The 21,090-nt window shown below is 37.8% G+C and overlaps 3 protein-coding genes across 6 annotated transcripts; 2 read left to right on the top strand and 1 right to left on the bottom strand.

The window, feature by feature from the left end:
* Positions 1-328: 328 nt before the first annotated feature.
* LOC111326437 (ferric reductase 1-like) lies at positions 329-10,803 on the top strand. Of its 3 annotated transcripts, none has more exons than XM_088744617.1 (16): positions 329-454; positions 1,286-1,341; positions 2,279-2,338; positions 2,965-3,138; positions 4,280-4,372; positions 4,547-4,608; positions 4,957-5,045; positions 5,342-5,473; positions 6,891-7,006; positions 7,533-7,619; positions 7,956-8,053; positions 8,490-8,548; positions 8,783-8,950; positions 9,458-9,522; positions 9,843-9,952; positions 10,678-10,803. In XM_088744617.1, the coding sequence occupies exons 2-15, from the start codon at positions 1,324-1,326 to the stop codon at positions 9,933-9,935; spliced, it is 1,314 nt and encodes a 437-aa protein (XP_088600743.1). In that variant the 5' UTR covers positions 329-454; positions 1,286-1,323; the 3' UTR covers positions 9,936-9,952; positions 10,678-10,803. The 3 variants fall into 3 exon arrangements, with proteins under 3 accessions (XP_088600743.1, XP_088600741.1, XP_088600737.1); XM_088744615.1 differs by lacking the exon at positions 329-454 and adding an exon at positions 923-1,200; XM_088744611.1 differs by lacking the exon at positions 329-454 and having other exon boundaries at positions 923-1,341.
* A 957-nt stretch (positions 10,804-11,760) lies between these two features.
* Positions 11,761-15,061, top strand: LOC111326435 (galanin receptor 2b). The gene is made up of 2 exons (XM_022930434.2): positions 11,761-11,881; positions 12,644-15,061. The coding sequence occupies exons 1-2, from the start codon at positions 11,761-11,763 to the stop codon at positions 13,789-13,791; spliced, it is 1,269 nt and encodes a 422-aa protein (XP_022786169.1). The 3' UTR covers positions 13,792-15,061.
* LOC111326436 (substance-P receptor) lies at positions 12,012-21,063 on the bottom strand. Of its 2 annotated transcripts, XM_022930435.2 has the most exons (3): positions 17,422-21,063; positions 15,063-16,213; positions 12,012-13,850 (listed from the first exon to the last, which is right to left on the bottom strand). In XM_022930435.2, exons 1-2 carry the CDS (start codon positions 17,438-17,440, stop codon positions 15,096-15,098), a joined length of 1,137 nt encoding a protein of 378 aa, XP_022786170.2. In that variant the 5' UTR covers positions 17,441-21,063; the 3' UTR covers positions 12,012-13,850; positions 15,063-15,095. The 2 variants fall into 2 exon arrangements, with proteins under 2 accessions (XP_022786170.2, XP_088600761.1); XM_088744635.1 differs by having other exon boundaries at positions 12,012-16,213.
* Between the last annotated feature and the right edge of the window lie 27 nt (positions 21,064-21,090).

The following is a 21,090-nucleotide window of genomic DNA, read 5'->3' as shown; positions in this document are numbered from 1 at the left end:
TGAATCACGCAACTGCTCGAATAAAATATTTCCATCTTCATCTAGACTTGAGGCATCGACAACAACCACAGAACAACTCGTCGATATCAAAGATGTAGCCTTCACAGAAATTGCTGTATATACGGGTTATCACTTTCTTTGGGACCTTTCTATCTTTCTCGAGCCATTTCTCGACGAAAGTTGAATCAAAATAAGGAATATTCTTAAGAGATTTCGACCACGGAACAGAAGCTACAATCTCAGCCAAACAAACAGAATGCTCGTCCAGCCTCGATTTGGTGCGGCACGGAATCCAAGATGGCGCTGCGTGATAAAGGTCTCCAACTTACTAGTTGATATATTTCTTCTCGACTGCAAGACCTTTTAGCCGTGACGTAAAAGAGAGCCGTTTTGAGTTTCTTAAAACTTTTGGTGAACGGGAAAGAAAACGCTGAGGAACTAGGCTTGGGCTCAGGTTGGACGATTTTTTAGAACTGTCAAAGTTATTAAGCTTGTTCGTATAATTTAGGTGCCAACTTGGCAAGAAACAATTGATTAGATTTGGTTGTTGGCAAAAATAGAAAGTTAAATTTGGAGCAATTAATGAACTAGCGCTTTAGTACCTTGTTTTATTCTTGAAGTAAAAGATGCTTCGATACTTAACTCAGTCTACATGAGTTCTAGAACACAAACCGACGCTAGGCATGAACAAGTCCTTCGCCTTTATACGCAGCATGACTTGTATTATATTCTGTAGTGTACAGTGTGACATTTCCTAACTGATGAGTCATCATGCCATTATTCATTGCGTGACGTCATTATCTCGCGCTTGGACGTATTTTTATTGGCTTGCACGTAACACATCCGAGGCATGATATGAATGATTGAATTACCATAAATAAATATCAACGAAAACAAAATAATGCCTCGTCACAATTTTATATCACGACGTGGTTTGAAGGGCTGTAAGCATTATCGGTACTGAATCGTTTAAGATTGCAATTTGCTCACTTCTGAACAAAACTTATAAAAGTTGAAAACGATATTGGCCTTGTTGGGTTGATAAATGGGCTGAATATAGCTTGAAGCTGTAAAAGGAAGTTTACGATCATAAGATGCTTTTGTTCGTTTGTTTTCGCTCCCATGACAATAAATAATAATATAAGTACGACAAAGGTATTAACAGTCAAATTACTCGTGCATCGTGGTCGACTCTCTTATGTATATGTTCGGCTGTTCGCACACAGTGAGCCGGAGGCATTTTTTTGTTGTGTGACTAGTTCATGTCCTATTATTAATATAACAGAATTGTTCCGTTCCGAAGAAAGAGCCACGATCTCAAGAATGATGGTCTCAACCAAGGTAAGTAGAACAACACTTACGTATTTCCAAGTGTTTGAACGTGAAGGAAAGTTTTGCCGATCTTGATAAAGTACAATATTTGTATAATCAAAAGTTCATCAGCGACATTTGAATATAAGGAGTGACTGCAGTCAATTCTGACAGTAATTTTCTTCGAACCGGGTTTAGATCTTACATGTCTTCAATCGCGTGATTTCCTCGTCGAAATAATAGTTAGCTTTAGTCATTGAAGTAGGGAACATGTTAAATTTCAAGCCTTCTGATGGTTTCGTGGACATGGGTCAATATAAATATTTCAAGAAGGAAGAAATGCAAAGTTTTCGGCTTCACGCTCAACGAGCTTTGTCGGCTAAACTTAATTTCGATTCATCATCACAGTATCTTCAAAGTTGCTCGGAAAAACGAAGCTAAGTTGTTGGTATCTTTCAAAGATATCGTGTTTCAATGTAAGTAAATTGTGGTTTGGATCGAAGATTCACTGCAGGACATCAGTTTGATTCCTAAGGATGAAGAATCGATATTACTCTCTAACAATTATTTTGACAGGCTGAACGGGGTACTTTGCATATACTGTAAATTTTAACAGTTCAGTAAAGGTGTTTCAATTTTTTTTTCGTGCGACAACGTGCTTCGAGTGGAAAGTAAATAGTAACTCGGGGTCAGCACCTTCGCCAAACCAGAGTTACTTTAAATATGAAAAATAAAACATTTTCCCTCACCGAGAGAATGATACATCCACCTCGGCCATTGCCTAAAAATAATAGGACTGCAAAAAACCAAACAAAACAAAACAAAACAGACACCTAAATCAAATATTGTTCCTTTGAAATGTACGGCAGCTTCCCTCTGTTATTCAGTGTTCGAAAGCGATCGAGCGCTGCCATGAACAACCATCAAACCATCAAAAGTTAATTAATTCAATCTCTTTCATCGCCAGCACCTGCAACTGATTTTGTCTCTACTCATTCTGCTGTCAACCAATCTGCATTCTCTGACGGTAAGTACATTAACATGCATTGTGGTACCCCTACTGATTAATGTTAACGCAAAGTAGCGCCAATTTAGTCGATATGGAAAATGTCAATTCAATGGGCCTAACTGATCCACGTAATTTGTATTCAGAATAGCGGCGTTCTTTTGCCATTCGTACACAAGTCATAGAAGTATTGTTTCCCTCCGTCGGCACCGAAGGGGAGGTAATGATTGTAAAGGTGATGATTGTGGCACACGCTCTAGTATAGATGGTAAACCACTACTCTGGGACTGGAAAAATGTCCCGACTAAAAATGTCCTTGCACTGAATTGAAGCAAAATGATAAAGAGATCATGTAGATTACATCAACCTGTACCCTATTTAGGAGGGGCTCCAAAGTAGAGTACTTACTGCTCTTTAACATCATAGTTAGTAAAGGGGACGCTTCTCGAAAGACAGCCGCCATCTTGAAAGCGTGTGCACGGTCATAACCACGTGATCACACTAAAACCATAACAATAAGTTACCCCTTTGAAGTTTGCCGGGTTTCCTAACCTGTCCCCTCTACTAGCTATGTTAACATTGATCAAACACCAGCACTTTTGAGAGCACAGTCAGAGGATAAACATGCATTTATATTCTCTCATTAGATAACCACAGATGATTGTGGATCTGGAAAAGGATGCTTTAGGTTTCCAGAATCCTGTACTAACAACTGTAAATTCCTTGTGACGTACAACGCAACAGGTGGAGATAAAGTGGAGTTCGAGCTGAGTGGCATGGGGAGCTGGGTAGCAGTGGGATTTAGTGATGACACTGAAATGGTAATATTATCAGATAAGAGAAGATGCCTAGGATCAAATCCCAATGATAAACCACCATAGGTGCTATTTGGAGATAGCCGGTTGTGTAATCTTGGAACAATATAATAGGAATGACACATGTATCATATATTTGATTGTGATAAATACTCCTAAACTAAATATACACTCAGGTTAAATACCTATGTAAGATCATTCAAAACCCAAAAAGTGTCATTGTTCGTAAAACCAAATCTTAACAAACGAGTGGATCGAAAGTTAAGATTATTTAAAACCCAATCAGCCTCAATCTCAGGACAACACCAGTGGCCAATTGAACTTGTGACTGAACTTGACTTTGCCTCTCTCTGATCGGTTGAGAGGATGGTACAAATTTTTTAATCCGATAAAGCCGAAGTTGATGCCCAAAAAAAAAAAAAAAAAAAAAAAAAAAAAAAATTAAAATTCGGAATACCTTCGACACCACTGAAAATCTTGCCAAAAAATTTCACAGAATAACCGATCAAAAATCATAAAGAGTATCACTGGAACCGGTAAATTCCGGAAAGCTTCGACGTAATGTAGTTATGAGAGTCACGTTGACGGTTAAAGGCTAAAAATGAGCCCTTTTGACCGTTGACGTTTAAATGTTAGGTCATGTCACGGTTGACGGTTAATTTTATGGAATGTCGTTTATAAAACGAACTAAACGCGCGAATTTGGCAGTAATTTTTTATAATGACGCGTTTGTAAAAAACTATTAATTCATAACACCTTTTATTAAATACATTACCGACGTTTTACGACACCAGAAGTGTTTCCACAGTGGAAGTCAGTTCTGTCGCTAACCACTTTTACTCGAGACTAGTAGTTAGAGGACTTACATAAATGTACTTCTGTGATATATCAAAACTTTTATTTATAAACAACAAAGCTTGACCCGAATTAAGGCAATCGTTTGGTTCTTAATTTTAAGGATATTTGATACATTTGAGACTAACGTTGGCTTGCTTATTAGAGGTTGACGGTGAAAATATTGCGTTTTGGACGGTTGACGGTTAATATTTTGGCCATTTCAACGGTTGACGGCTAACCCAATTGAGACCCTCAATTATGCCCTGTTATTATATTAATGTTTTGAATCTCTTCTCTTTTTAAATCATAGCCCGATACAGACATTCTTCTTTGCGCTAGTGACAAGGCACTGAGTGGTCACTATTATGCTTCAGCTAGGGCAACTCCTACAAAAACAGATTCAGTAAGTATCAGCCCACAGTTTGTGCAACTATCAAATTTACCGATCAATTTAAACACATAAAAATGGTTTTTGTGTGTAGCAATTTTCTGTTGACACGGATTACAATTTGCTCGCACGACAAATGACTATAAGATTCGTTTCCAGACGTTAGAGGGAAATTCTTGTTTCGTGCAGGTTCCGGCTTCAGCTGTGACGATTAGTGACCAAGACAGCGAAAATGGAATGGTCAAGTGCAGGTAGCTCTTTCCTTTATTGATAGTATGTAGCCAAATTTTCTCGTGAGCGGGATATGACTAAAGTACGGTTCAATCTATCAAGGGATGCTTGAGAATAAAGTACTGTAATTACTTGTCTCAATGCATGAGCAAAAACTAGACAGTTTTGGTCAATGTCTGCCTGGCCATAACAGTTTTTGTATCTTAGCACGCTGAGAAGAGATAACAAAGACTCCTGTCCCTTTGGTTTTGAATAACCATGATCTCACGAGACTTTAAAGCTAATTGTGTCTGCCTACAGCCGGTTGAGTATTCATAAAAGAAGTCATGATTACAAAATCGATGTCTGTGATCAATTTTGTTTTCCAGAATTTCCAGGGATGTCAATCCAGGAAACGAAAATTTTAGAGATCTGAGTCAGCTTTGGTATCTTTTGGGAGCAATTGGGCAAGGAGGGGGTAAGATCAAACACGGACTCTTATTTCACAAATGTGTAAGGTTAAGTTGGAGGCGGGTAGCAAGCACTTCATCGAGCAAAGTGCGATAGTTCTATCCACCCAACAAAAAGACGTGTGTACGGCTACGAGAAAGTCATACAATGATGCTTGCTAAGCGTAGCTACTTGATTCATTTATTCGTGGTTTCCTTGTACCTTGCCCCGTGAAATTGTTCATAGTTGTCCGAAACTGAGAATTCGTAGCCGTTGATAAGTCATTATTTTGTCACATTATATAATCTTCTCTCTTTCATTCAGTTGGTGAAATTAGGCAACATGGTCTCTCTGATAATGATCGCCAGTCTACAGGCTCCAGGGTCAATGTCACAGATGCGTCCGGAACGGCCGCGGGAGGGGGAAGCGGGATAGATAAAAACATTCTTGTCCACGGTAAAGTAGACACTGAATATGTATCCGAAAGTTAAGAAAAGATAGTTTACACCGACTTGCCTTATTGCTTTGAAACTGATAAGCTTCTCGTGCCTGGTTTGTTCGATGAAAATTGTCTCATTGGCTTTTAGTAGAAAGTGTATTTTTGTGTGACGTTTTGTAACTATGATATGACAGGTTCTAAATTAAGGTAATACTTTACAGCATGAGATACAATGAAATATATGAAGTTCATATATTTTGTACTGCGGTATTAGATGCATATGATGTACGATCCTCGCAGTAGATAGCGCTATTTAAGCAATAGCGAAAATCAGACCTGAAAAAAATCAGGCCTGTACGGGACTCGAACCACCGACCTCTGCGATACTAGTGCAGCGCTCTACCAGTTGAGCTAACAAGCCAACTGGGAGCAGGCCGTTAAGTTGAATCAACTTAACGGCCTGCTCCCAGTTGGCTTGGAGCAGGCCGTTAAGAGTTGGCTTGTTAGCTCAATTGGTAGAGCTCCCAGTTGGCTTGGAGCAGTAGTTGATTCAACTTAACGGCCTGCTCCCAGTTGGCTTGTTAGCTCAATTGGTAGAGCGCTGCACTAGTATCGCAGAGGTCAGTGGTTCGAATCCCGTACAGGCCTGATTTTTTTCAGGTCTGATTTTCGCTATTGCTTAAATAGCGCTATCTACTGCGAGGATCGTGCATCATACGTATCTAATACCGCAGTACAAAATATATGAACTTCATATATTTCATTGTATCTCATTTATCACTTTCACGGGTTTATTACGAATCAACTTAACGGCCTGCTCCCAGTTGGCTTGTTAGCTCAATTGGTAGAGTGCTGCACTAGTATCGCAGAGGTCAGTGGTTCGAATCCCGTACAGGCCTGATTTTTTTCAGGTCTGATTTTCGCTATTGCTTAAATAGCGCTATCTACTGCAAGGATCGTGCATCATATGTATCTAATACCGCAGTACAAAATATATGAACTTCATATATTTCATTGTATCTCATTTATCACTTTCACGGGTTTATTACGAATCAACTCAACGGCCTGCTCCCAGTTGGCTTGTTAGCTCAATTGGTAGAGCGCTGCACTAGTATCGCAGAGGTCAGTGGTTCGAATCCCGTACAGGCCTGATTTTTTTTTTCAGGTCTGATTTTCGCTATTGCTTAAATAGTGCTATCTACTGCGAGGATAGTGCATCATATGTACTTTACAGCATGTTTGCAATGGAAAATTATATTTAAAAGGACTCGCTTCTATCGTAATGATCAAAGCAGGCAAAGAACCGTTAAGGTGGAAAATACTTCAGTATCATCGAGGACAAGATCAAATTGGAGTATGTGCATGAAAACTTTCTGCTGCTATTTACCAATTTTACTTAGAAGTAGACTTTCAATGTCATTTTCCCCACCACAGGCGCCCTAATGACACTTGCTTGGGTTCTGTTTGCTTTTGTGGGTTTGTTCACTGCGCGGTACATGCGCCAGGCCTGGGAACCAAGAGAATTGTTAGGAAAGAAGGCCTGGTTTACGGTTGGTATACAATGCTTTTATGAAAAGACAAATTTAAATTTTTATAGAAATCAAACGCTAAGCAAGCTTTGAAGATCACTCAGCCTCTCCTCTCTCTTCACTATATTAAAGTCACCTAGGGAATCAGAATTATGAAATGCTGATTGATTGACGGCTACAATTTTGTGTTTACCTTCATAAAACTTAAAACGGTCTGCCGGTTGATTTAAACCTTACTGAGACCCTTTCACATTCTAATCCTCTATTCATTTGATGAATGATCGGTTTGAAGCGCCAGTAACTTTGCAATGAAGCTGTGACAAGCCTTGCCGGTTCATCGGCATCGGAAGAACTCATCATTTGGACAACTATTCAAATCGTTGAAAAGAAATTCATTTGTTTTTTTCATGGAAAAGAATTATCAAGACCGAAAGGATAAGGTGGTTCTTTCTGTCATTGTTACAGAAGAATGTTTACGATATACTTTATAACTTGTTGTCTTTTTTTGGAAAGAAATTTCTATCGATTTCATTTTCTCCCCTAACAGGTTCATCGAATACTGATGACGACAACAGTCCTGTTTACAATTGCGGGAATAATTGTCATCTTTGTTCACAAGATGGCTTGGTCTTCGGTAAGATATCAACTGATAATCAATTTAAATATTAACGTTATTAATCTACATAGAGAAGCTTAATTTTTGAAAGGTGTGCAAAAACATCTCATTATTTCTTTTTGGCTTAATTTTAAAAAACAACCTATTTAAAAGTGGGAAAAAAAAGAACTTCATTGCCACCATGAAAAGATGAGCTACATAAACCATCTGTTCTTAGCACCTTAGCGAGCCTACGATCAAATAGAACTTCGAATCAGGTGCACCTTGGCATGTCACATTTTTTGTTCCATCCATTTATGTATTTAGTTTTGATTTGATTTTTATGTTTGATTAGTTCTTTTCCTGTTTCAATAGACCGCCGGCGCACATCCATACCTTGGTATCATTGTCCTCGCCTTCGCAATTGCACAACCAACTATGGCAGCATTCAGACCACATCCTGGCGAGCCCAGGTACGTCTACTCAATTCAAGTACCGCTGTACTCTCCTTCAACAATTACACAATAGAAACTGAATCCGAGGAAACTCATTTCCAAATTCTTCAACCGTTTTAACCTGGGAGGCTTTTTTCAGTTTTTGACAAGAAAAATTTAATTTTGCTCACGATAATTTTTGGTTAAAAATAGTTCTGCCACTGTAAGCCAGGTAGACAGTTTTATTTTTCGTTTTGCAAGAAAATGAGCTCAGGATTGATCATGTTTACGTGGGCTTGGTAGCTTTTTTTCTTAGCCAAGCGAACGAAAATCGTAACTGTTATTGCGAGTATCAGATAATCATACTAAGTATTTGAAAAGTTTGATATGTTAGACTTTCTCGAAAAGTTGGGGTCTAACATCCACCGATGAAGATAAAACATAACGTTCAATTTCTTACATATCTTTTTTTCAGGCGCAACATATTTAACTGGGCACATAGATGTGTTGGTTTCATTGCACTGATTCTTGGAGGTAATTCCAGCTGCACTGCTGTATATCAGTAAATGATTTAAACCAGTTCTTTAAAATCAGAATTCTTTTGAGGAATTCAATAACAAGAGACGAAGAAGCTGAGCTTTGTTTTTATCACAGAAAAGAAAATCGATAGACAATTTTTTTTAAAAAAGGAATTGAAAATTATTAATCCGAAATAAATAGCATCGTTTTCTCGACTGGAACATTCAATTGTTAATTTTCCCTTTTCAGGGGTCACCATTTATTTTGGATTATGCTTGGTCGGCTTGGGAGAGCCGAAAGGACTCTATGCGGTGATTTGTTTCTATATTGGGGTGTTTCTCGTTTTCATGTTTGAGCTGTATCTTATACTCTCCAAAAGCAGTCGTGCCATGAAGTCTGGGCCAATAAACGACAGAGGTAAGAATTTGTCCATTACTCTCCCTCTGCGGTGTAGTGGTGTTAATGATGGGGCATCATATACACAAAGATAAGCAGAACTGAGAAGTGGAGAAAATGTAAGAAAAAAGTTACAAATGCCATTTGTTCTAAATTCATTCACTACGATTACAGGGAAAAAAGTCGCGGTTCCGTTTACGGATCGGACTCCCTCATCTTCCATACCGCAGTTCCATGCATATCCTACCCTTGGGTCATGGAGAGACTGATGAAGGGCTGTAAGCCATGTACCACGTTCTTATGAAAAACACTTGTTTAGCTGGCATACCTCTAGACCATGAGCCAGCAATGTCAGAAGCGTCCCAAGTGTCCTTAAAAATGTTAGCCTCGGTCGTTAAAATTTAATTCAGATATATAACGGCTTCCTACTGTACTTGCAAGCAAGTAAATTAATCATCAATTTCTCTTTATTTTCAAACTACCAGAGAAACTAACTCGTTAAACATATTTTAAACTCATTACATACAGATTATCCCATGGATCAACCTGGACAAGCCAATCGAGCCCCACTGGAGCCTGAAATGCCAACAAAGGTACTTGTACATCTGAACATCTTTATAATCCCTAAAGTTCCATACATGTGATCACAAAAATTACATGTACTCCTGCCTGACTGCTGAAGATTATAAACTCGTGGCACGTAATGTTTTGTCCAAAGACCACACCGTGCTTTCTGTAGAGGTTTAGGGTATGAAAATCTACAGTCCAAAACCAGTAAGCCTACGAGTTTTCCAAACGTCATTTCCTCTTGAAAAGGTATCATTTTCTATCGATAGACGTAATACCTATTTGTAACTCTTGAAATTCTAGTACAAATTGATCTTTGTTAATGTTCATTCTAATGTATATACAGGAAAAAATGATTCATACCATGATGTTCACTTTTGTTGTACTTATTGGAATAAGCGTGGCACTAACCATAATCTTGCTCATGGTGCTGAAATAGTCTGCATCACAGCTGCGGTAAGTTTTATTTCAATGTTAAATAGCTATAACTTCAGTGTGTAGTAAGTGGGTGATACAGGGCAAGATAATTAGACCATTCATAGACTGTGGAAAAGTTATTTTTTTTTCGCTTTAACCGGAACTTAGTACACCTTGGATTCTTGTTTGGTGGTTACGCGCTGGAAAATTTAATTAAACTTTCATGATTATCAAGTAGTTAAATGCAATGACATAATGCACTTCACGATTGACACGACTTGGAACTCTGAGGCAGGTCAACAGAGAGAAAGTGTAATAAAAAAAAAAACTTTACACAAAAATTTTAATATCATTCGCAGGTGATATCGATTTTGTTTGCAGTTTACAGATCTGAAGACATATTTTTGTGAGATATGTTTACTGGCGAATTATTACTGGCGACTTTGCTATACTGAAATAACGACGAAATTGTGTTAAAAATATATATAAAAATTATGTCCACGATTGGACTTTGTATTAGATTTTGATCGAAAGGTAGTCAGTCTGTCTGAGTTTAGTTGCCTGCGTAAATAATATCACAACAAATGTCTCTAAGCCTTGACGAACCCATGTCATTCATGATTAAAGATAAAACAGTGCAGGGCAAACTCCAATTTGAATAAAACAAGAGTTTGGCATCTGTTTAAACAGGCAATCACTTACGGCGACTTCGAATGAATTAACGCTGTATCAATTAGTTATCTTATCTTTTTCTTTTTCAACAGACTCTGAAACAGTTCCATTTCGTGGACCTCGAAGAAAACGAAAACCAGTTTCCTTATTTGAAGGAAGTTAAGATGCGAATATTTACATATTGTTGTAGAAATCCATTAAATTGGTTTTCAAACAAATTGTGAGATAGTTTTTTTTTATTTTTCTTTACCGCTGGAAAAGAACTGTGGAGGATTTAGTTTTATAATTATATTATGATAAACGTGTAAATTTTCAGTACCATTTTAAAAGATTCACAGTTATATTTGCACTGCTGCTTTTCACGCCTGACAATAACAGGTACATAGACCACAACCAAATAATGTTCTGTTTAAGGTTTTGCACTCGGGAAGTTTTTCATTGGCTATTGATTGACAACAGGTATGACATACGGTCTCCTACAGCAAACTGATATTGACGGTGATACATTGCAAAGGAAGTTTGCAGTAAAATTGAGCAAAGCAAAACTTCCCCCCTGAATTTAGACTCTTTTTAAAATAAGTTTGATGTTTTACATCATACAACAGTTTTAATATAGACAGAACATCACTTGAAAACATCTTGTTAACACGCGCGCTCACCTTTTCGAAAGAAAAGAAATCGCTCTCAACACAAGCTAAGAGATCGCTTTTGATAAGTAGTGAAAGCAGGTGTATCCACACAATTGTTCTTACATTGTCACTTCTTGTTCCTAATTTTTGGGATTTTTTATTGTCAAGACTTGCTCTTTCGTATAGAGATGAAATTGGAGTTTTACAGTTTCGTTTTCTGTGTTAAACATAGTGTGACAACAACAGTATTTAGTGGTTTCCCACGAGTTAACTCCATAGTTAAACTTTACGGCACCATGCATATTCAGATATATTCTGCTAAAAATTATCAGCCCCCAAAGAGTCAAGAAGAGTTAAATATTACTCGACTTGAGAGTTCGTAAATATGAGTAAACTGAACGGGGCGGCACGTTCTGTCAGGTTACTCTTGTTTAATGAAAGAGCTTTCAATGAATGGCATGTCCCTTTAGATGTCATAAGATTTGTTAAAGTTGTTTTGTTTACTGATGATAAATCGAATCTGCATTTATTTCCATTTAAAAGAAGATGCAAATATACGCGCCCCAGTTGAACAATTTACCGGTGTACAATCTAGTTATTGAAAGAAAATTAAGCGACGAACTGTTCTGGTCTAAAAACGGCATGTTGAACGAAACTACAAATAATGGTAAGTAAAACTTCGAATGAAATTAAGATATTTAAGTAAGAAATCCATACCTTTTTTTTATCATTTTTGACGAACAACCCTAAATACAAAATACAGTCGGGTAGGGAATGATACCATAGACTCAAAGATGTCATAGCGCGTTAAAATTTTGAAATTTATTTTGTTTTCAATCTTAGTTAATCTCACTGTCTAAAACGAATGAGTGGATGATGAAAAACATAGAGCTTTTTTCTTCTCGCATAGCTACTTTATAGAATATCTAACTAAAAACGCATGGCAGCTCAATGAGAAAAACAAAATTTTAACCTAATGAAACTCAGCGATGATGGTACAGATTAACATTTTTCTCGACAGTCTTGTTGAGCACTTATCGTTTCCGACTTTCAAGTTTAAGTCTGAATTAAAGCTGTTAGAAACTGTTTTGATCGGAAATTACCTTGGTCGGATCCTTTGAGAACAGAGAAGACAATTAGTTACTACGTAAAAAATGGAAAGCCTGTCAAGGCATAATCATGGCTGTGAGAACAAACGTTGGGAAAAAATCAGTTATTCCTCCATATTTACCGCACGCACACGTATCATAATCCCCGCAAGAAGGAATCGCTTTGAATTTTGCTCACTTCATCTATATTTTTAGCAGACATTGTATTCAAGATATTCGATTATCTTTTATCACTTAATGATGTGTTAATATCTAACACAGGTTTTCGTAACTGAGTTAATTCCATTCAGTTCATTTAACTCTTTCTATACGCTCTGCAGGGAGTCAAAATGCTTCCTTGGATTCCTCTTGGTATGGATATGACGTTGATGAAGTTCTACAGATAAGTCTCACGGTCGTGTATTCTGTCACATTAATTACAGCTCTACTTGGTAACATCGCGCTAATCCGCATAATTCGGTTGCGACGTCCTCTGACTAGCGTATCGATTCTTTTATCCAATATGGCAGTTTCGGATCTTCTCACCGCCTTATTTGCAATGCCCTATACCATCTGTTACTTATATGTGCAACAGGAATGGTTCCCAGGCATCTTTGGCGTTATAACTTGCAAATTTATTAATTTTGTCTTCGGCACTACAATTGCTGTATCCATATTTGCACTGTTGACGATTTCCGTGGAAAGATACATGGCAGTTGTGAGGCCCGTGTTGTATCCTTCGTTCATAAAAAGGCCTCTTTTGTTATCCTCTGTCATATGGGTGTCATCTGCCCTGTTCATGAGTGTTTATCTTTACATTAACGACACATACACTATAGATGGAGTTACTCTATGTATCTCAGACTGGGAACCGATATTCAGCAACGAGTACAGTCCGAAAATCTTTTTTTCCTCTGTGGCCGCTCTTCTTTACGTCGTGCCATTGTTGATCATTGCTTTATTCTCGTGCTTGATTATTAAAAAGCTCAACAAGACAAAGAAAGCTCTCAGCAGCGATCAGCCAGCAGAACACCTGTCTGACACTTTCACAAAGCGCCACCAGCGCGTCATGCGAATGTTAATCGTTATCGTAGTGCTGTTTACCGTGTGTTGGCTTCCGGTTCACGTCGTGCACGTCTTGGTATACTTCTATGGAGAGATATACATGTCGCTACCGCCATCTCTCCCACTGATCTTATTTTGGGTCTCGCATCTCAATAGCGCCCTTAATCCATGCGTAGTCATTCTGTTAAACGATTCGTTTAGAAAAATTTTCAGGGTTATTGTTCAGAGCTTGTGCAGTGGGAAAATCCCAGACTTCAATCATGTACCCTCTTCCCAAATTGGCAAAACCTGCAAGGGTGGGTGCTTACCACTCAAAAGAAAAAGACCAAGGACGTACTTGTTTGTTCAGTGGAGCAAGAGGGATAACGCGACACCAGTTACCGTTGTTGATGTCAGACATGAAGAGAACATTGCCAGTTATTGATGTAAAGGACGATGGAAATACGATTCGTCACCTAGTAGTTATTACAGTTTCCAGTGAATCTGTTAAGGGAGACATGTGAATCATAGCAACACAATTTTCTATTGATTTTCAACTACAGTAGCAAAAAATTACCATAAAGAACAACAACAAATAAATAAACAATGTAAAAATAACAAAACGAAACAAACAATGTTAGACGTTCTCAGAGTTACATAATCTAGAAGAATAACTTTACCCCTCCATAATTTTTCCAATTTACCTTACGTTTTCGTCGAGATAAAAGATGAGACGATCAAAAATAAATCCGAATGATAACATAGTTTGATATTACAGCCCTAAACTTAACTTTTACCTAGATTTTTATATAATCTAAAACGTTCATGTAATAAATAAATGCTTAGGTGTAAGGCATTTCTACGATTTTAGCTGTGCAGCAATGAACCTTATCGGCGATGAACAATCTGCACACGAGCCTGTATTTAGCGACACCGCCTTTTTTATTTAAGCGGTCATCCTGTATTGAGCGGTCAGTTGTCAAAGTCCCAAGTTTTTTTCCCCCTTCTTTTAATACTGTTATAGTTCAGCTCTATTGAGTGTTCAACTATACGAAGCCGTCCTGTCACCCTTTACGGCATCTTTGTATGGTCTTCCACGTGCATTGAACGGTCACTTAAAGCGCAACCACTTAAATAATACTAAAAATGATCTTATAAGTAAAATGTGATTTATGCTTATCTCCCGAAACCATTGTTTGTAGTATATTGGTGCAAGATTTTGTACATTAAGTGGTTAATTACGGGATAAAATGGCATTTTTTTAATCGTTTTTTATAATGAACCTATTCTGCCGAACATATGTTAAGTTGTCAACTTGTATTATGCAGTCACCCCACCATCCCAGTGGGTGACCGCATAAAACAGGTTCGACAGTATTTACAGTTAATAATCGGCTTGTTTGTATGTACATTTTCAATCTCCTACTTAGCAACACTTTTATAATAGTGATGATAGTCTTGTTTGTTCTGTAGGGACTCCGATTTGAAACAGTTTTTATTTTTTATCTACATTCAAGGTCCCTCACACACTCACAACTTTGTAACCACTTGCCATTAACAATAGTTAAGCGCATCAGAATACGCTACTTCAAAATACAGAAAAGTCTACAAATTAGTATACTTACAAGTAACTGCTGTTAATTAGAAGCAAGTCTGTCCATGTAATATTTGAATTGAAACCAAAAGCGAATTAAAATTAGATATGCTTCAACCTTACCCTCATTCTGGTGAATTCGGGTAATGCACATGCTCAAACTACAGTATCACTCTCATGATACCTGTCCTCCATTGTACTTCCTTGTTTACTTCCAAGAAGTGTAATGCGAGAGGCGGTGGCACTTCCGCTTATGGCCTCTGCTCTTGTGAAAGACAAGCGATCACTTCCGTTAGAAAGACGTCCACTGAGCCTGTGATAAATCTGATGCTTGAATCCTTCGCGAAAAATCTCGTTGAATATGAAATAAAGGCACGGGTTGATAGCAGTGTTGGCATGCGTCAAAAAGAAAAATGTTAGAATTAACGAAGTCGGTAAACAACTGAAGGCTCCAAAGTTGAACGTCAACAGGAAGTGATTGACGTGCGCTGGAAGCCAACATAGGGCGAAAAGTATTACTATGGTGACTAACATAGAAATCACTTTGCGTTTCTGTCTCTCGATTCGTTTTTGGTTTTTGTCGATGTGCTCGCCAGGTGCCTTTCTTCTCCACATATGCAGCACAATCTTTGAATACAGTACGGCCATGGCGAGAAGTGGAATGATGTAGAACAAGACAAACCGGGCAATCATCTCATACAGTGATATTTTATGAGAGGCGAGAAGATCGTCCACCCATCTAGGACCGCAGATTACTTGACCTGACTCATTGTAAAGCTTGTACTTGTAAAGTTCACTTGAAAACACTAGGCTCGAAATGAGCCAAGTCAAGGTAATTGCCACGATTGTCAGTTTAAAAGACAGAGGCCTCTTCATCAGGTGCACAATTGCTAGATAGCGGTCAAAGGTCATAACTGTCAACGTCAGGACAGATGAACCGATGGAAATGAAGGCAAGGAATGGCAAAAATTTGCAGAGGAAAATACCAAAATTCCCTGGAAACCACTTTGCGCTTTCATACAAGTACACTAGGGACAATGGGATGGCAGTAATGACGTCTAGAATGTCGGCGGTAGCCATGTTGACTATTAGCATATTGAAGGTCGTTCGGCATTTTGGGTGACGGTGGATAACAAAAATGATCATTGAATTCCCTACCAAAGCCACAAGGAACACAATGAAATAGGCGATGGTCAAACCAACTTGAGTTGAGAATGTGGTGGGTTTCGGTACACAGTATAACACTGAATCACCAGACCCGTTGACTCTAGTTTCTAAAAGGATAACAAATGAACCAATTAGGGGGCGTTAACGGACAACTATTTTCGGTTGCGTCTGTGGTGAACGATTTGTACCAGTACAATGAAAAAAAGGTTAGGCTGTTTTGACTTGAGTTGTTCTACTGAAGAATAACATGGCTAGTCACATCGTGGTACTTAAGTCGAAAGTCGTCAGCGGTCACAACACTCTCTGAAACGTATATAGCGGAAGTTAACCTCTTCACTGGGTAGAGCCAGTGGCTGAAGCATTTCGCTAGAAAGGGGGATTAAGAAATTACAAAACTTAAGTTTCTTTGAGTTCGTGAAAAGTTGCTTTCAAGATTAATACAAAGAAACCGCATTTCAACAAAAAGCAATTAATAAAAAATACTTTTAACATTATGTTTTCTCAAAGGGTCCTTATCTGAAGCTTTAAGTTAGTGTCTCGGTTTCTTTATTAACAAAAGAGACTTCCTGAGATCGATCATCACAGGCGACAGCTTAAATGAGATCCTATGTTGTTCATTTTGTTGTTCGCACTCAGCTGCGTAGCTTTGTCTTGATGCAAGTTTCTCTTTGTTAAGTTCCTTAGTGGTAATTCGAAATAGTAATCTTCTCCGAACACACTATCTTTGAAAAAAGTTCTCCTTAGAGAAAACTAAGAGGAGGGATCCCCATATGATATGCCTTTATCAAAGGAGGAACTCTACATTTTCAAACGAAAGTAGCTGTGAAGATGTCCATTCGCACGAATCATTGGGACTGTTACATTTCCATCAAACACATGCTAGCAGAAATCTCAAGCAAGACTTAAAAATTTTACTAGAGCTTGTGATGACCCCCTAAATATCAAATTCGATGCTTCAAACATCTCCTATGATTTTGCCTGGAATCAGACAGGTACTACATTTCATGCTCAATCCATCTCAAGATTATTTTCTTTCTTTTAGTAGCTCGGCGATGTAATATCCAGTTGGAGCAAAAATTAATGAATTGTTTTGCTTCGTGCTTTCAAAATAAGTTTTTCGGACTGCCGCCAACATACACCAAAAAATGAAAAACTCCTGGGAACCATCGGAAATTTATATTTGCAAATGAAATCTTTATCAGCTGTGTTGATGAAAGATAAGGAATATATCCACTTAAGCTGGTCTCTGGACGGGAAGGAGACAACCGCACAGATATACCCGAACAGAAAAATCAAGAATGATGGAAGTACTTACCAGTGTAGTTGGTCGACATAGAGCGCTCGCTTACTTTCTTTGCAAAAGGGTGCTTTGCTATTTGAAATAACCAATACACAAGGGAAACCGATTGGATTTTATATGCGTCGTATACGTGATAAATGCAATCTTCGTACGTGTCATCCTAAGTACTTAACTGTCAACAAAATCAGGATACATCAGTGTTAGAAGTGTTTGGAAACAATGGAGTAAAATATCAAAAAAGTAATTATCTCAGCCGGATTGTATCGGTTATTACTGCCAACAATGGATTAAATTTTACGCCCTTAATTAAATTTTATTCAAACTGAAATGGTGAGTATGTCTCTTGAAAAATAAAGGATACTGATTCAAATGCTTTAACAATCTCTGTCGTCCCCCTCTGACTTGAAACAGATTGTGAATTACAAATATTATCTACGTAATGTTGAAATGTCTTCCAGTTAAAAGTAGGTAATTTTTGAAAACGTAATTCATTAGATTAAATAAATGCAAGTAAACTGTGGCCAAATTCAAAGGGCGGGAGTGTTGCCCCCAAGGCAAAATTTTATATAAAAACCGTGATAACAAATATTGTATTTTAAAGAGGTTTTAAGGCGGGACTTATTTCACAACTACTTAGGCTGGTTTCTTTTTAAGTGCAAATCTATTTATTAGGCAGCACTTCGGATGCAAAAGGGAAATTTTAGTAAAAGGCAAAGCTGGGTTTCTCTAAAAAGATCCCGTAAAATTAGTTTCTCTTGATTTTATTTAGAAAGCAAATCTATGCATCAGACTAAGAATAATAGATAAAGACAATAGCCAAAAATTTAAGGGTGTAATTTAATTCGTATTTTCGGTAGATCATTCCAAATTTTCGACAATTTCTGACCGCAGAAAACCATTGAAAGTTCATCGAAGAACGCCATGATAAATGCAAAGGATGAAAAGAGACCCAATTAGATTTTAAAAAAATGTTAAAATACAGTGTCTTTCTTTCGGAAATCTTGAACGATTTGCATTAATTTGTTCGACTTGTGTATCACTTTAAAACATTGATAGTGCGGATGTGGTATAATTATTTATTTTCAATATCTACTTTTCGATTAAGGACCCCATTGACTTAACCCTTCATTAAACTGATCTCAAACTGGAAACCTCAAGTTTACTGACGACTTGCTCAGTTGAACGGTCAAAACTTCATATGTAAACGAAAATCATCGAAAGTAATTTCATTATAGAGCTAAGATAATCACAGTGCTTTCTACAGGTATTGAACTTCATTTCATTATTCTCGATATGCGGAAATATTTATATCTGTATAGATAATAGTTCTTTACATACAAAATAAGATTATTGCATACATTGGAAGCTACGATAAAGTCAATGTTTTTCATTTCAAATTGGTCTTAAATGCCTTCATTTAAAACATATTCACGATGAAAAACGAAAACAGGTTCAGTACAAGAAAGATCTCAAATATTAACCATGCTATGCAAGTAGAGCTTCTTAACAAAGACACAAATGCCTCTTATGAAGATTGAAGGAGATTTTCTTCTTTTTTGACTTCGCTTTGAAGTGCAGCGCACAAAATGGAAAATTTGAGGTAAACTGGGACAGGATATTTTTTGAGTCAGGAAGCAAACGTTTTGATAAATATCCTCGAAAGCTTTCGGAAATATTGCAGACCGCACTTATGTAAATTTCTTGTTTAGGAAAAGCATGACCTCGTGGTTAAAAGGGGAACCAAATTAAAGTTTCTCGTTATCAAATCGCAATTCAATAACCTCGGCTTTATATAACATTATAACCTTGCCATAAACATGGTTTACTCTTTTAAATCTTTTTTAGGACCCATTTCGTTTCTTGTAATTTTTAATTAAAGTAAATGTATAAATTTCCTTATTCATAATCCACTTAGAGTATGAAATCTTAAATACCAGATCTCTTTCTTTCTCCATTTCTTTTTCTTTTGTTTGTTTGTTAGTTTTTTTTTTTTTTTTGGTTAAACAGTTTCTGGTGTTTGGTCAAATCAACCTGGCGGCCATGAGTTTCCCGCAAAACTTTGTCAGGTTCATCATCATTATTTGTCCATCACCTAAGAGGGCTTTAAAAAGGAGGAGGGGAAGGGGTAAAACACGATAGTGTGAGGATTTTCATTCGAATGGTTATTACCTGTATGTGCCTGTATCTCCCTCGGGTCAAAGCTAGGTAGACAATCTTTCCTTCAGAAAATTTCTCTTGGTTTCCTTCCTTCTTTTCTGTTCAGTTATACTATGATGAAAGATCTCTGGAAATTGAACCTTTCTTCGTTGAATGTGCGATGGGCATTTTAAGGGGCCATAATCGAGCCATATTATCCTATTTTTCTGCAAAACTCATGAAGGATATATCAAAGCTCTCTCCCTAAAAAGTGTCACTTGTGAAAAGGCAGTGCTAATATTTAAAGCAATACTAAATTGTCGAATATTCGTCTGCAGTTGTACAGGATGATGTGGAAAAGCCAGAATACTGATAATTTTAAAACAAATGGCTTAAAAAAACTGGTCTCATCCATGGTAAGCCACAAAAATTACAGATTACAGTAAGAATACAATCATACAGCAAAGTCGGAAACGTAGCCGTCTCGTAATCAGTCAATCAACCAATCATCCTCGGACATCTATGAAGGAACAAGGTTGCTGAAGCCACTTTGAACTTCGCGAATGCCACAGTTTCCACTTATTATCCTTACAATGTGGATACTGTCAATTTGGGCTAAAATCAATTCGTAAAAATAATGTACGTTGGTGTATGTAGTACCTGAATGTTTGGATTGAACACCAGAGTGGCCGCTTAGATGATTGACCCGCGAGTTAAACTGCAATACTATGTTGCCCACACAAAACTCATTCGGCAATTTTGATGTTGTATATGGGGTATTAATTAGCGCAGTCCATTCGAAGGGCCTCGATGAATTTAAAACATGCGTGAGCGATTTCTGAGCGCAAGTAAGAACTAACTGTGAGCAATGGCTGTTCCAACTTACACGCACGTCGCAAGGGCGTTCTCGGCCATAGCTTGCTGGTACGCATGCTCGCTGGCCCGACTGGACGTAGGCCGTTGATGCTTCTTGGTTTAAGGCGTTTGTCCAAAGGGACTTAACATCAGGAAAAACTGAAAGGAAAACACGAAGGCAAATATAAAGCTTTTAAAATAAAGTAAACAATTACCCTCCTGCTTCGCTTAATCGTCTTTCAAACAATCTAGCACGGAGAAAAGCAAACATCGTCATAAATCAAACGAGAAAAGAATTTTACATCGCGGAAAAAATTGAAATGATACTCCAGCATATCAAGCGTACATAGATACAACGACACTTCAGCTCTCAAATATTGATAACCTTCCTTTGCTAACCATTGGAAAAAACGTGTTTTCAGCATCATATCGATTGCTCTATTGAGCCCTTTGACTCGCTGAAATTTCTTGTTAGTCAAAGGCGCTAATCTGATGTCTCTCGAGCCAGGGGTCGCCACGAACAAGCAGCTGTCTATAATGGGATCATCATAACTATAACAGAGCAGACTAAAAGTCGCCCGAGGTGAAAGCCTTCATTGGGGTTGTCCGAGAGACACAACATGCCATCAAAGAATACTTTTTAATCGGACAGAATCGCAGGCAAACTTAGTTTTTCTATAGATGAAAGACGAA

This window comes from Stylophora pistillata, chromosome 1 (genome assembly GCF_964205215.1).
Source record: "Stylophora pistillata chromosome 1, jaStyPist1.2, whole genome shotgun sequence".
In the NCBI taxonomy this organism is placed as follows: Eukaryota; Metazoa; Cnidaria; class Anthozoa; order Scleractinia; family Pocilloporidae; genus Stylophora; species Stylophora pistillata.
The sequence above is the reverse complement of the archived record's forward strand: the minus strand, read 5'-3'. Positions and strand labels throughout refer to the sequence as shown.